The sequence below is a fragment of the Tachyglossus aculeatus genome, chromosome 4, assembly GCF_015852505.1.
Source record: "Tachyglossus aculeatus isolate mTacAcu1 chromosome 4, mTacAcu1.pri, whole genome shotgun sequence".
Lineage (NCBI taxonomy): Eukaryota > Metazoa > Chordata > Mammalia > Monotremata > Tachyglossidae > Tachyglossus > Tachyglossus aculeatus.
In genome coordinates this window covers 46225909-46241357 of record NC_052069.1, presented here as the reverse complement: position 1 = coordinate 46241357, position 15449 = coordinate 46225909, and the positions used below count along the sequence as shown (strand labels likewise).

Below are 15449 nucleotides of genomic sequence, written 5' to 3'. Positions count from 1 at the left end.
TTGCTCAAAGTCACACAGCTGACAATTGGCAGTGTCGGGATTTGAACCCATGACCTCTGACTCCAAAGCCCGGGCTCTTTCCACTGAGCCACGCTGCTTCTCTGTACTGTTTGGGCACCTCATATTCACCCCACCCTCAGACCCACAGCACTTACGTACCGAGAAGCAGCGTGGCTCAGTGGAAAGAGTGCGTGCTTGGGAGTCAGAGGTCATGGGTTCAAATCTCAGCTCTGCCAATTGTCAGCTGTGTGACTTTGAGCAAGTCACTTCACTTCTCTGGGCCTCAGTGACCTCATCTGTGAAATGGGGATTAATCAATCAATCAATCAATCAATCGTATTTATTGAGCGCTTACTGTGTGCAGAGCACTGTACTGAGCGCTTGGGAAGTACAAGCTGGCAACAGGATTAAGACTATGAGCCCCACGTGGGACAACCTAATCACCTTGTATCTCCCCCAGTGCTTAGAACAGTGCTTGGCACATAGTAAGCGCTTAATAAATGCCATCATTATTATTAGTAGTAGTAGCAAGCAGCGTGGCTCAGTGGAAAGAGCCCGGGCTTTGGAGCCAGAGGTCATGGGTTCAAATCCCAGCTCTGCCAATTGTCAGCTGTGTGACTTTGGGCAAGTCACTTAGCTTCTCTGGGCCTCAGTTCCCTCATCTGTAAAATGGGGATTAAGTCTGTGAGCCCCACGTGGGACAACCTAATCACCTTGTATCCCCCCACTGCTTAGAACAGTGCTTTGCACATAGTAAGTCCTTAATAAATGCCAATATCATCATATTCCTATTGCTGTCTCAGTTATGTATGCAATTTATATACTTCCAAAGAAATCCTCTTTAATAAAGATAATAAATAATAAAGCAAAACACAGGTAATATGCTCTCATGATTGAGTTACAGGCAAAATGAAAGTAAGGGCTTTTTTTGGGTTATAATAATAATGATGATGGTATTTGTTAAGCGCTTACATGCCAACTTGTACTTCCCAAGTGCTTAGTACAGTGCTCTGCACACAGTAAGCGCTCAATAAATGATTGATTGATAATAAATACGATTGAATGAACGAATGTGCAAAGCACTGTTCTAAGCGCTGGGGGGGGATACAAGGTGATCATGTTGTCCCATGTGGGGCTCACAGTCGTAATCCCCATTTTACAGATGAGGTAACTGAGGCCCAGAGAAGTTAAGTGGCTTGCCCAAGGTCACACAGCTGACAAGTGGCTGAGCTGGGATTCGAACCCATGACCTCTTACTCCCAAGCCCGGGCTCTTTCCACTGAGCCACGCTGCTTCTCTCACTGCATTTATTAATTCTGGGGATTTGGGGCCTATGGAAGAATGCTGAGCTTCAAATTTCAGTTAACTGTTGTAGGGAACGATAAACCCGCTATTTATCAGCCATGTCAAATTCCCACGTGTGTAGTCTCTCCCAGCACTCACTCATTCAATCGTATTTATTGAGCGCTTACTGTGTGCAGAGCACTGTACTAAGCGCTTGGGAAGTACAAGTCGGCAACATATAGAGACGGTCCCTACCCAACAGCGGGCTCACAGTCTAGAAGGGACTCAGGTCAGTGGTCTGCGTCATTCATTCATTCAATCGTATGTATTGAGCGCTTACTGTGCGCAGAGCACTGTACTAAGCGCTTGGGAAGTACAAGTCGGCAACATATGGAGACGGCCCCTACCCAACAATGGGCTCACAGTCTAGAAGGGACTCAGGTCAGTGGTCTGCGTCATCAATAATAGTATTTATTAAATGGTATTTCTTACTGTGTGCAGAGCACTGTACTAAGCGCTTGGGAGGACACAGCATAACACAGTTGGCAGACACATTCCCTGCCTATAACAAGCTTACAGTCTTGTAAGCTTCTAGACCGTGAGCCCACTGTTGGGTAGGGACCGTCTCTATATGTTGCCAACTTGGACTTCCCAAGCGCTTAGTCCAGTGCTCTGCACACAGTAAGTGCTCAATAAATACGATTGAATGAATGAGTGAATAGAGGGGGAGACAGACATTAATATGAATGAATAACATAAGAAAACACTTCATAAATACTACTTCTAGACTGTGAGCCCACTGTTGGGTAGGGACCGTCTCTATATGCTGCCAACTTGGACTTCCCAAGCGCTTAGTACAGTGCTCTGCACACAGTAAGCACTCAATAAATACGACTGAATGAATGAATGGAGGGGGAGACAGACATTAATATGAATAAATAACATAAGAAAACACTTCATAAATACTACTTCTAGACCGTGAGCCCACTGTTGGGTAGGGACTGTCTCTATGTTGCCAACTTATACTTCCCAAGCGCTTAGTACAGTGCTCTGCACACAGTAAGCGCTCAATAAATACGATTGAATGAATGAATGAATATTACTACTACTTTAAACTGTAAGTTTCTTGTGGGCAGGGGACGTATCTACCGACTCTCTTATACTGTACTCTCCCAAGTGCTTAGTACAGGGCTCTGCACACAACAAGCACTCAATAAATACAATCGATTTACATCATTTGTGAGGAGATATTTAGGTTTTAACCTCTCAGTGTCGCACCTGGAGAGTTTCCAGTCCTTTAGCAGTCTTGACTAAGGCAGGGAGAGTCAAGCAGAGGCATTGCCATTCCAAATGATGGTATTTGTTAAGCGCTTACGATGTGCAAAGCACTGTTCTAGGCGCTGGGGAGGTTACAAGGTGATCGGGTTGTCCCACAGGGGGCTCACAGTTTTCATGCCCATTTTACAGATGAGGTAACACTGTATTGGGGTAGGAAGCTTGTTGTGGGCAGGGGATATGTTAGTTTTTTTTGTTGTTGTTGTTATAGTGTAGAGAAGCAGCGTGGCTCGGTGGAAAGAGCACGGGCTTTGGAGTCAGAGGTCATGGGTTCAAATCCCAGCTCTGCCAGCTGTCAGCTGTGTGACTTTGGGCAAGTCACTTCACTTCTCTGTGTCTCAGTCACCTCATCTGGAAAATGGGGATTAAGACTGTGAGCCCCACGTGGGACAACCTGATCACCTTGTAACCTCCCCAGCGCTTAGAACAGTGCTTTGCACATAGTAAGCGCTTAGTAAATGCCATCATTCTTCTTCTTATTATTATTATTCCGAGCTTGGGCAGCAGCGGCATGGGAGAGAGTGGAGGGCGAAGACTCAGGTTTACTGCGCGGAAGGATTTTTGCACAGAAAAATCTATGGATCCGCTACCAGAACGATCGCAGATGGAGAACGGGGCGTTCCGGGAGAGATGCGTCCGCGGAGTCGCTATGGGTCGGAGACAACTCGACGGCGTAAGACTCAAGTTTGGTATTTTCTGGGTTTAATTCTCATTTTAAAATTTTTTCAGGAAGTAGCAATTGGGGTAACCAATCAGTCAACAGCATTTACTGAGCACCTATGGCACTGTATTAAGTGCTTGGGAGGGCACAAAATAAATTAGAATACATGAAGCTTGCCTTGGAAGAGCCCACGACCTTGTGGGTTAAACTGGGCGAAACCCCTACTAGCGTGTCATTCTGCTAATGCGCAACTTGTGCTTCCCAAGCGCTTAGTCCAGTGCTCTGCACACAGTAAGCGCTCAATAAATACGATTGATGATGATGACGATGCGCATCAATTCTGGATTAAACAGGCACAAGCACAGTGAATCCTTTATTGTTGAAGATCAGGTCACCTTGTGCAGAGCAAAAACAAAAACGTATGGCTTAACTTGTAAGGAACGAGGGACCAAATGACTGGGTGGGGAAGGAAAGCTGAAGCCAGGTTATTTTGTTCAGAATACAGAAAACATGCTTTAAGCTTTTTGGAAAAAGCATCCGCTTAAACTCCGAAACCTCCCTCTCCGTCCACGAGAGCTGGCGCTCATTTACCTCCGACTGGAAGGAAAACGGAACGCGAAATCATCTCTCCTCAAGGGCCTGTACGCGGGTTACGGTTACGTGACTGTAAGACAACAAAGAAGTTGGGGGTCCCCCGGTTTCCCAAATTTGATCACTTCAGTGCTGCGTTTCCAGTTCGAGAATCGTCCATTCTCCTCGGGGAGAGTAACAATCTTCAGAGGAAAAATCCGTCGCCGTGCTGCCTGTTGACGCGTCATCAGGAGACGTGAGTTCGCTCGAGCCGCTGAAAGCGTCGGCCTGCGCTCTGCCCTGACGTTTTGAACCGTCTCGTGCTACAAGCGGGGTCCGGCTTATTAGATATTGTGCTAAATTTAAATCTTCAGGAAGAGACCTGTTGACACTTCGGTCTGAGTTCGGACTGGAAAGCAGTTGCTTCAGCAGCGTCCAATCTCGCTCGGCGAGAAAGCGGTGGTCGTCTTCGAAATCCGGGGGCGCGATTCGGGTTTCCGTCTCCGCTCTCTGCTCGAAAGCCTCCACACCATCCACCTCGTAAATGGGAGACAGGGTTTTTGAAGGCCGACGGTCATACACGCGGGCTTGTGCCAGTGTGTCACAATCATCTATGTCTCCTGAAATGATTCACAATACTACACAATGTAAGACTGCGCACCGTTCCCCCTCAGGGTCTCGTACACCAACTCAATGTAGCAGCGACAACACACGAGAAATACAGAAATAAAGTTTATACAAGATGGACAGAGCTTTGTAGCATTTCCTTTGAATGTAAAAAAAAAAAAAGGAAAAAATGGACTCTCTATGACGTCAAGGCAACAGAAACACCACTGGCAATTAACGATAAAGCTCCGCATTGTAATTGGAAAATTTCTGATACAGAAAAAATGACGTGAAATAGGTAAACACCAACACAGAACGCACACACGTCTAATTCACTACAATTGTGACGAAAAGAGAACAAAAGATATGTTTACTTAATGGTGGTTTTTTCCAGCTAAACCAGCCAAAGAGAAACGAAGTGTTTATTCACAGGCCTATTTATATACTAAACATGCAAAGGATGCTGCAGGCAAGGGCAGAACAAGCAAACGAAAAGAAAAAATACGCTTTTAAGATCATCTCATATTTGCTCCGATTCTGCTAGAAAGAGGCAATATCTTTTTACACAAAAGATATTCAGCAAGTATATTGTGTATTTTAAAATACGGGCCATTAGTTTGAATTACCCTAATAATGGAGACGAACACAGACAATGGACCCCCGCCCCTCTCAGATATCATCTATGAAGAGAGCTAGGGCTTTTTCAAATACAATCACTGCTTCTAAATATAATCTCTTTTAGGAAATTTCTCACTGGAAAAAAAAACTTAGAACAGAATTACAACAATCCTGCAAATTTTAATCTCTTTAAAATGTATAGAAATCGCAACAATGAATAGAAGTTGTTAAAATAGTTCAGTGCTCTTCAGTTACATTATTACTCTAGTTATTGCACACCCCTCTTAGATCTATGCTAGCATAGTTCATTAAGCACACACGTATATCTAAATTTCAACTAATCATTCGTAACTAAGGTAAATGGGACACATTATTATGAAAGGAAAGCGAGTTTTCCTTCTCCCTAATTTGAAATCTCTTCATAGATTAAGCACTGCCTGAAATTTAGTCCAATATGAGTTATTTTTTTCCCCAGATACCCGAAATGAGCAGAAATAAAGGAGAGCACAGCAGGCAGATGAAAGAGAACTCGAAAATTTCACGTGAAACGGCAGTTCCTTGTTCAACAATTAGTCTAATTGAGCCACCGCTATGGATTAAGTGCCAGATACAAAGGTTAAATTCGGACTGAACCTAGCGTTTCTATTTCTGTACATTACCTGCGGGCAAAGAAGGGGTACTAGTGCTACGGGGAGATGCAGAGAGGCTCTCCCTCACTTGATCTTCCTGAGTCAGTCCCTGATTCCTACAGGCCTCGGAAGATTTGGCAGGACAGTTTTTTGGGTCACACTGAGGCTCTCTCTGATGCAGCTCCAAATGACAAGGTCTTTCTTGTGATTTTATCTCACCGTCTAATAAAAGTCTGTGGCTCTGATGCGTTTCGCTCATCTCGGCAATTTCAGTCTTTGCTTTGGGCTCCTCGGGGTGGCCGTTCCCATCCGCTCCGTGCGGGACTTCCCGGTGACCGCTCTTTTCGGACGCACCCGGTTTATTCTGGGCTACGGATTCAGGGCGGTTACGACTTGGGATTGAACCCCCATTTTTAGGCGCTCGGTTCCCTTTCTCTTTCGCTGGTCTTCGGCACAGTGGGAAACCACCTCCCGTTTCCAGTGCGTACCTGGGATACGTCTTCCCGGGACGGTCGCTCGGCAGCCCGTCGAATACTTCCGGAGCGAGAGACTCCACGGGCCGCTGAAAAAGAGCGGGAGCGTCTCCCTCGTCCGAGCCCAGCTCTTCGCATTCATCGACCGACAGCAGAACTGACCTCTTGAAGCTTTTTGCCGCCGAAAACTCCTGACTCTGCGCTTCGCTCTCAGCCGCATCTTCGAAACCTAAATTGACGATGCCGTGAAACTGCTGGGGGGCCGGATCGGAGGAAGGAAACTTCCCCGAGATATTTTCGGCTTCGGATCTCTCGTCTTCGGTTTCGTCGGCCGAGGAGGAAACCTGGTCCGCTTCTTGAGAGAACTGGGGATCGCCGCGAGCGGTACCTTCGCCGGTCCTGGGGCGGCCCACGGCCGGACCCTGCCGCGACCAAATTTCCGGCTTTTTCCTAGGTACCTCGTCGTCGCTGGTCGAATTGATGTGGAAAAGATCGGAACTGCTTTGCTTTTTCATTTTCACTTCGATTCTCAAACTGCCGTCGTACATTTTTAGTTCTTCGGGGGTACTGGTGTCACTGCTGCTCCTCCCGAGAAAATCGTGGCATAACGTAGTGCTACATTTTGAAATCCCTCTTTCGTTTGAACCGTCGTCATCCTGAGAGCCCCCGGCATCGTAATCTTCCGATCTGGGTTTTATATCGTCAGATGACGTGGTGGTGCTGCCCGTGTCGGACTCGGGGCTCTCCCTCTGGAGCAGTATACCCGGACTCAGATTCCAAGGATCTAGGAAGGGCGTTTCCAGATTTTCGTGGCTCTCCGGGGTCTCGGCCCCATCCCCGTCGTTAGGCGAATTTCTTTCCGATCTAGATTTCCCCAAGACCTTGGCAGAAACGCAAGACGGTCCCGAGACTATCCTGTCTTCGGTCGACGTGGATTCGTCACCCAATTCGGTCGATCCTCCTTCGTGGGTTTTACGTTTGCCTTCGACTTGTACGAGGCCCATCTTTTCCGATAAGATCGGGAGGGTGTTTTCTCCAAATTTAACATCCAGTTTTAGACTCGCATCTCTTTGACCCGGATAAGCGTCCCTTTCAGGGACTGGGGCAATTTGGCTTGAATCGCGAGAGCTTAAATGGCTGCTCTTCCTCAAGTCACCGTCAAGTTGGCACTTCGGGAGCTTTTCATTTGAATTCAAAGCCGTGGGCTTCGGATCAGCAGATTCTGCACGCGTATCGGCAATCCGCGATGAACAATTAGGAAATCCAGCCGCACCGTCACTACTTGTGAGTCTAGCGGGACATTTTGTTTCGCTTTTGCCTTGAAAAATCTTTGGTTCCATTTCACGCTTCAACGATTCGTTCGTTTTAGGAACACCGTGACCGTTTGCCAAAGGAGGTGGTTCATGGTTGCGGATTGCGGCTGTTCCGTTTTGCAGGTAACTTAATGGCTTTTGAGGGTTAGCTTGACACGAGGGTAGAGGAACTGCTCCTTCACCACTGATGTCAGATGTAGAAATATTTGATAATCCCTGGGGCTTTTGTTTCGAGAGGATACACTCGCTATTATCGTGTTCAAGTGCCCTACCGGGTAAAGCTTGCTTAGGTTTCTTGCTGAAATGTTTGCATTCATCACTTGGTATATTTTTCTGGATCCCAGGTGACTCGCTCCTTGAATTTCTTTCAGGCGAACACTGGGTCTTTACCATGGGCTGTCCGAGACCTGATTTCTGTTTCTGATCTTTATTGCTCCTGATCTCACCTTTCTTTGACTGACTTTGACTTTTCGGCGTTGTTTTTAGATTGGTGTTAGCCGGTGGCGTGTGTGTTTGCTTAAGGATTTTTTTCTTGGTGGATTGTCTGTCTGAAGACGGATTATCTGAATGTGTCCCATTTTCTTCACTTTGTTTAGGAAATACTCCAGATTTCTGTGAATTTGGTGAATCACCCGGAGACCCTAAGGAACAAGATTTCAAAACACAACCAAACACGCCAGTCAGTACATGAAATCCACACGTCCAGATCTAAACTTCTTTAGGAAAAAAAAATCCACCCAGAAATCACTCCGTCAACCACTGAAATATAATCATCATTTCAAAAAGCCATCCCCCCTTTCTAACAAATCTCTGGATGAAATTTGTACGCTTGAGTACAGTGGGAAAATGTGGGAAAAGGATTCGTAACAGTTTAGATATTAAATTTAATATCAATAAAAATACGAAAATCTGTTGAGATTTTCTTCACTTGGGATTGATACTAATTAGCTTTTTCACTGTTTGTGCTTGGCTCATCTAATACATACAACTGGACAATAAAAAGAAAAAATAGAGTAATGGAAACTATTTGATCAAAAAAAAAAAATCCTCCAGGCCTACCTCCTCCGGGAAGCTTTTCTTAATTAATTCTACCTATTCTCCAATATGCCGACACAACCATAACATCTCCCAAAGTCCAACTCACACCCAACTGTACGCTCGTTATGGTCAGGGAACGCTTCGGCTAATTTTGTTGTACTGTACTCTCCCAAGTGCTTAGTACAGTGCTCTGCACACAGCAAGTGCTCAAATACCGTTGACTTATTACTGCAGTGTGGGGGTATGGAGGTGGGAGGATCAAACAGCCAGAGGTAGAAGAAGGTATTTATTGAGCAGCGTGGCTCAGTGGAAAGACCTCGGGCTTTGGAGTCAGAGGTCATGGGTTCAAATCCCGGCTCCACCACTTGTGACTTTGGGCAAGTCACTTCGCTTCTCTGGGCCTCCGTTACTTCATCTGTAAAATGGGGATTAAGACTGTGAGCCCCATGTGGGACAACCTGATCACCTTGTAACCTCCCCAGAGCTTAGAACAGTGCTCTGCACATAGTAAGCGCTTAATAAATGCCATCATTATTATTATTATTATTCAGGCATGCCGAGCACTTTATTAAGCCCTTGGGAGTGTACACTACAACAGAGTTGGCAGAAGCGATCCCTCTCCTCAAGGAGCTTATGATCTATGGGGCTAAGCCATCTGTGATAAAGTTTTCTGGCCAAATTGCCACAGAGTGTCTGGGGCGCCACAAAAATCCTTGCAAACGGGCGGCCCCAGTGGGAACCCAATTGGGAAAGATTACAGAGTTAGTGGCCCAGCACAAACCAGGATCAAATAATCATATAATCAATTCCTTGAGCAGGTTCTCAGTCCTTCCACCTTCGCGACCAGATCAATGCTCCCGACGCTTACGACAGACTCCATCATCAACTCGTTCTTGTAAATACAGAGGTTGCTGTGAGTGTAACATTCATCTGCTTTGTCGCGCCTATTAGATTTTTAAGCAACTTAAGGGCAGAGATCATTTCTAATTCTTTAAAGTATTCCCCTCGCATGTAGTTCAGGTCTACACAGCCTATAGGCACTCGAATTCCTGACGAAGCTCCTAACTTGCACGGTTAAAAACTTCCAATGTGATTATCTCTTGATATCCTCTGGATGGTAAGCCCATTTTGGACAGGGAACCCATCTGCCGACTCTGTTATATTTTACTCTCCCAAGTGCTTAGTACAGTGCTCTGCACAGAGTAAGCGCTCAATAAATACCCTCGATTGATGTCTTCAAATTACTGCGCGCACTGCAATATTTTTGCAATTCCTTTTCTTTCGCCTTCACATATTGACAGAAGATATTCTGACCCAAACCCATTATTTTAAACTATAAAAACTGCTCTTTACTACAAAAGTGTTTAAATAAACAGATAACAAGTGAGGATATGGGCAAAAAATATTTTCATAAATGAATTCTTAGGAACAGCTTTCATTCATACCCAGTAACCTTTCTTGAAGCACAACAAAGTGCAAAAACGCATTGCAGATATAAGGGGAAAACACGCATCCAGATGTGCCTTGCATACTGCGTATTTACTGCTTATCAGGTCCACTCTGAATTCAGAACTCCTAAAAAGGCCAGTGCCATTTAACAAACCGAATGGGAAGAATATTCAAAAAGATTTTGCAGCATGGAGAGGAGGGGAACTTTTTCTCCTAGTTCAACAACAACTCTACCCCACCTGCCAAAAATATGTAGAGTTGTCTAATTCTAAGGCATATAACCTCACCTAAATTGGACCTCCAATGAGATGGGAATAGGCACGTTCAACTGAAAGGCATTTCGGTAGACTTGCGAAGATCTTGGCTCTCGACTGGTCGAGAGCTGCACCAGGATTTTTCCCTCGGTAGCCTATGTGTCGTGCTGCAATTTTCTGGTTAATTTCGAAATTCCAAATTTACCTTGGGTTTTCGACAGACTGGGCGAGGCACTCTTCACCCTCTGCTGAACCGCAGGGCTACCGTTCCCGTTTCCTTTTTTCTTCAAAACTGCTTGAGGGGCCGCTTCGTTACTCCCCTTGCCGGTGGGCTTCTTTGTAATACTACCAAGGAAAAGGTCAGGCAACAGAGTTTTAAAGCTAAAACCGACCATCTCCATTTCCTCTGGAAATTTCAAAAATACATCCGATTTGTGATTTTACCTCTTTCTGAAAAGAAGGTACACCCACTGGTTATTTTTTCCAAAATTAGATCCCGAAAAGGTTAAGAGAATAAAGTGATCTGTAACAAGGGCTCTAGACCTGAAGGCAGACGCTATTCTTTTTTTCCAAAAATGGCATACGGAACATAGGCTAAATAGAAGCTGATTTTTCTAAAGCATCTAGAAAAACCAACACAGGGGTAGCATTATTCCTCTCCATCCAAACCGCTACCTTGCTGGTTCAGTCTCTCATCCTATCTCGACTGGATTACTGCATCCGCCTCCTCTCTGATCTCCCATCCTCCTGCCTCTCCCTGCTTCAGTCTATACTTCACGCTGCTGCCCGGATCATCTCTGTGCAGAAACACTCTGGGCATATCACTCCCCTCCTCAAAAACCTCCTACGGCTACCAATCAATCTGCGCATCAGGCAGAAACTCCTCACCCTGGGCTTCAAGGCTGTCCATCTCCTCGCCCCCTCCTACCTCACCTCCCTTCTCTCCTTCTCCAGCCCAGCCCGCACCCTCCGCTCCTCTGCCACTAATTTCCTCGTTCTCACCTGTCCCGCCGTCAACCCCCGGCCCACGTCCTCCCCCTGGCCTGGAATGCCCTCCCTCCACTCATCTGCCAAGCTACTCTCTTCCTCCCTTCAAAGCCCTACTGAGAGCTCACCTCCTCCAGGAGGCCTTCCCACCCTGAGCCCCCCATTTCCTCTCCTCCTCCCCATCCTCCCGGCCCTACCTCCTTCCCCTCCCCACAGCACTTGTATATATATCTGTACAGATTTATCACTCTGTTTTACTTGTCCATATTTACTCTTCTATTTATTTTGTTAATGATGGGCATACAGCTTTATTTCTATTTGTTCTGACGACTCCGACACCTGTCTACATGTTTTGTTTTGTTGTCCGTCTCCCCCTTCTAGACCGTGAGCCCGCTGTTGGGTAGGGACTGCCTCTATATGTGGCCGACTAGCACTTCCCAAGCGCTTAGTACAGTGCTCTGGACACAATAAGCGCTCAATAAATACGACTGAATGAAAGAATGAACGATACTTCGATTGAAGACCTACCTATTAGTTACATTACTCTCAAGATCATTAATCTTTTTCCTGTTGGAAGCTCCACTGGAAGCCCTGGAAACAGGCCTTGATTTCACTGCTATAAATGAAATAAAACATTACTGTTGGTTTGAATGCAACGGAATGTAAATGATTTAACAACTTTATTCAGTAAATGCTGTTGATGAGGAAAAAGGACTTGAAATGATGTAAAGAACTGAAACTAAATACAGCGCTCAAGCAAGCAAAGGCTATATCTATCTCTCTATATAAGTACATAGCTATATATGGATAGATCTAGATAGACCTACCCATATATAGATATGTACACATACAGAGAGATAGATATAGCCATTGCTTGATATGTGTATATCGAGCAAAGGCATCGCATTGAGGTTTTCCTTGGAATATTAGTACTTCATCAATGGTCTAGTGATTGTTACAGCATACTCTCCCAAGTGCTTAGTACAGTGCTTTGCACACAGTAAGCACTCAATAAATACGATTGAATTAATGAATTAAAAATGAAGGAAGCGAGGGGGGCACCTACCCGCTACGTTGCTCTTGGGGCTCTCCAAGCGATTTTTCAGTGTCTGCTCTGCTTGAGAAGACTTGCAAGGAGACGTCTCTTTAGATTTTTCTTCCACTGAAGAGTCATTCCCTTTTGGTTCATCGGGACATTCGCTGGGAGTCAATAAATCCAAACTTGAATGTACTGACTTGCTGGAAATTCCCTCTGGGTCTCTACAGGCGGTTTCCTTCCCGGTGGCTTTCTTCAGAGGTTTCGTTTTGGTTTGCGAACTGGAGCTTCCAGGAAGTACTTTAGGTCTGGCACCCACACTTTTTCCTTCGGGATTCTTTACTTCCTTCCCACTTACTGAACCCCTGTGTCCATTTGAGGCCGAAGACTTTTCAGAATCTTGTCTGATTAACAATTTTTCAGCTTTACAATGATCATTATTATCTATTTTGGACTTTATAACTGCTTTAGGCTTTCCCGAAAGAACTTTCTCCCCAGTTTTAAAATCTTTTGTAATCTTGGAAGCTACTTTCTTAGCGTCTTTTCCTTTCAGATCGTCGTGTTTTGTAGTCTTATTCATAGTAGCTTTGTTAGAACTGGAGGCAGGTCCAGAAGCTCCCAATCCATCAGATTTCATCTTCTTCTGATCACTGCAGGAAAGATTCCAACTATTCTGCTCGTCCTTTTTTCTCCACGGTCTGTTTTTTAGATTATTAAAATCCGAAATGGATCTATTTTGCTGGAATGAACAGAATGCTTTTCTTAATAATGCAACGGAACGTGCCTCATTTTTAGTTCCTCAGTAAAGAGTCACCTGCTTTAATAATAATAATGATGGCATTTGTTAAGCGCTTACTATGTGCAAAGCAATGTTCTAAGCACTGAGGAGGATACAAGGTGATCAGATTGTCTCACCTGGGGCTCACAGACTTAATCCTCATTTTACAGATGAGGGAACTGAGGCACAGAGAAGTTAAGTGACTTGCCCAAAGTCACACAGCTGCCAATTGGCGGAGCTGGGATTAGAACCCATGACCTCTGACTCCCAAGCCTGGGCTTTTTCCACCGAGCCATGCTGCTTTATAATAATAATAATGATGATGGCATTTATTAAGCGCTTTAGATTAGGATATTCTCAGGATACAGTTCTGCAAAACCGGGAAAGCTAACTGGAGGTTGAGAGTAGCTAGAAAGGGGAGAGTAGTCCAATATTTTGACCAGCTGATAGATTTTTTTGGACCTATAAGACGACGTTTATTTCAACTACCCTTAATTTCCAGGAATGGGATGCAGTTGTCCGGGCATTACCTTCTTTTCTTGGAAAGGTTAAAGTTTTTTATACATTACATTTCATTTCCAATCAGAAGTAGGAAGAAAACATCACTAAGCCGAGAGCCCACAATTTCTTCTAAGTGCACACTATAAAAAAAACTCTCTTAAATCAGATAATAAATCTTTTTAAGTGTCTTAAGAATATCTTCCGCATAGAAAGATGCAGCTGATGTTAGGGACCGCTGATGATTGCTAAAATGGAACCAAGTGTCTCTCCCCGCCTCCTCCTTTAAACCGAAATACCTTGAGGACAGGGACTGTGTTCTTTACTTATTTTTAGATGCTTCCCAAGTATGTGGTACAGTACTCTGTACACAGTAGGTGCTCAGTAAGTGCTCTTTGTACAGTTACAGATCCCTCTAGAAAATGAACCTGCGCTTCTGGATAATCCAGGAAATCTGCAGTTTGCCAACCCATATTAAATGTATCTTTCTGATCTAAGTAAACACTTGCATTAGAATTCTTTACCACAGAAGACTCCTCTCACTGACAGATATTTTGTGAGGAATGAGACGAATGAGAAGAAAAGGAGACCCTGAAATATCGAAGAAGGGATTCTAGGAGGCCGTTTGGGCAAGTGGACTTAGACACTTGACTGGTCGCCTCTGAGGATTTTCTTCCAAAACCGCACCAGAGCTCTGTCAGCCAAGAGCAGAATTTTTCTAGCTCATTTCTGATTCAAAAGAAATGGTGGGCGCTGTAAAACTCTCATTTCACTTAATCTTTTAGGCAGCATCGGTGCTTATCACACAGACGTGAACTCAAATGTACAACAGCCTGGGGTCAGTAGCCAAAAAAATGCCTTTAACAGGCAAAGATGAAGATCTTACAAAAGTTATTCCGAGGAGATCACTGAAATCACTTTTCAATATCTTTTCACGTTTGAAATAAAATGCAAAGTGTTTACCTGCGAACTACTGAAGATGGGTTTTTTGCCAAGTCTTCGATCATCACCTTTGTCAAAGGCAGCTGTGGAAGGAGAAATTTTTTTTTCTCTTAGGAAGCACATTTAAAGAGGGAGAGAAATAGGGGTAAGAATGTTGGTGGAAATACATCTAGCAACTGGAGAACAAATCTGGAACACCGGACAAAATCTTCTAAATTTTAAAAGAGTATCACCCTCTCCTGTTCTTGTCCTCCAAGCTTCATTTATATGTATACATGTTTGTATGTATTTATTACTCTATTTATTTTATTTGTACATATTTATTTATTTTATTTTGTTAATATGTTTTGTTGTCTGTCTCCCCCTTTTCGACTGTGAGCCCACTATTGGGTAGGGACTGTATATGTTGCCGACTTGGACTTCCCAAGCGCTTAGTACAGTGCTCTGCACATAGTAAGCGCTCACTAAATACGATTGAATGAATGAATTTATAGTTAGTGAGCAGTGGGGTCTGGGAATCGGGAGACCCGGATTACCATCCTAGCTTTATCGGCAAGGTGCGTGACCTTGAACAAGTCATTGAACTTTTCTGTTCCTCAGTTTCCTCATTCGTAAAATGGGCCAATCGTACTTCCCTCCTTACCATTGGCTTTAAAGCACTCACCTACCTCACCTTATTGATCTACTACCGGCCAGCCTGCTCACTGTGCAACAAATAATGATAATAATAATGATGATTGCATTTGTTAAGCGCTTACTATGTGCAAAGCACTGTTCTAAGAACTTGGCGGGGGGGATACAAGGTGATCAGGTTGTCCCACATGGGGCTCACAGTCTTAATCCCCATTTTACAGATGAGGGAACTGAGGCTCAGAGAGGTTAAGTGACTTGCCCAAGGTCACACAGCAGACATGTGGTGGAGACGGGACTTGAACCCATGACCTCTGACTCCAAAGCCCGGGCTCTTTCCACTGAGCC

The 15449-nt window shown here is 44.7% G+C and overlaps 1 protein-coding gene across 2 annotated transcripts in view; it reads right to left on the bottom strand.

The window, feature by feature from the left end:
• Positions 1-3640: 3640 nt before the first annotated feature.
• BTBD8 (BTB domain containing 8) overlaps positions 3641-15449 on the bottom strand; it is a 116434-nt gene continuing 104625 nt past the window's right edge. Inside the window, exons 13-18 of one of the 2 annotated variants that reach the window (XM_038744696.1) lie at positions 14493-14554; positions 12284-12992; positions 11746-11833; positions 10436-10575; positions 5734-8130; positions 3641-4470 (exon numbers count right to left, since the gene is read on the bottom strand). In XM_038744696.1, the coding sequence (XP_038600624.1) occupies positions 3998-4470; positions 5734-8130; positions 10436-10575; positions 11746-11833; positions 12284-12992; positions 14493-14554 (3869 nt within the window). In that variant the 3' untranslated portion in view covers positions 3641-3997. Of the gene's footprint in view, positions 4792-5733; positions 8131-10435; positions 10576-11745; positions 11834-12283; positions 12993-14492; positions 14555-15449 lie in introns of both variants that reach the window. The other variant, XM_038744697.1, reaches the window with a different exon arrangement.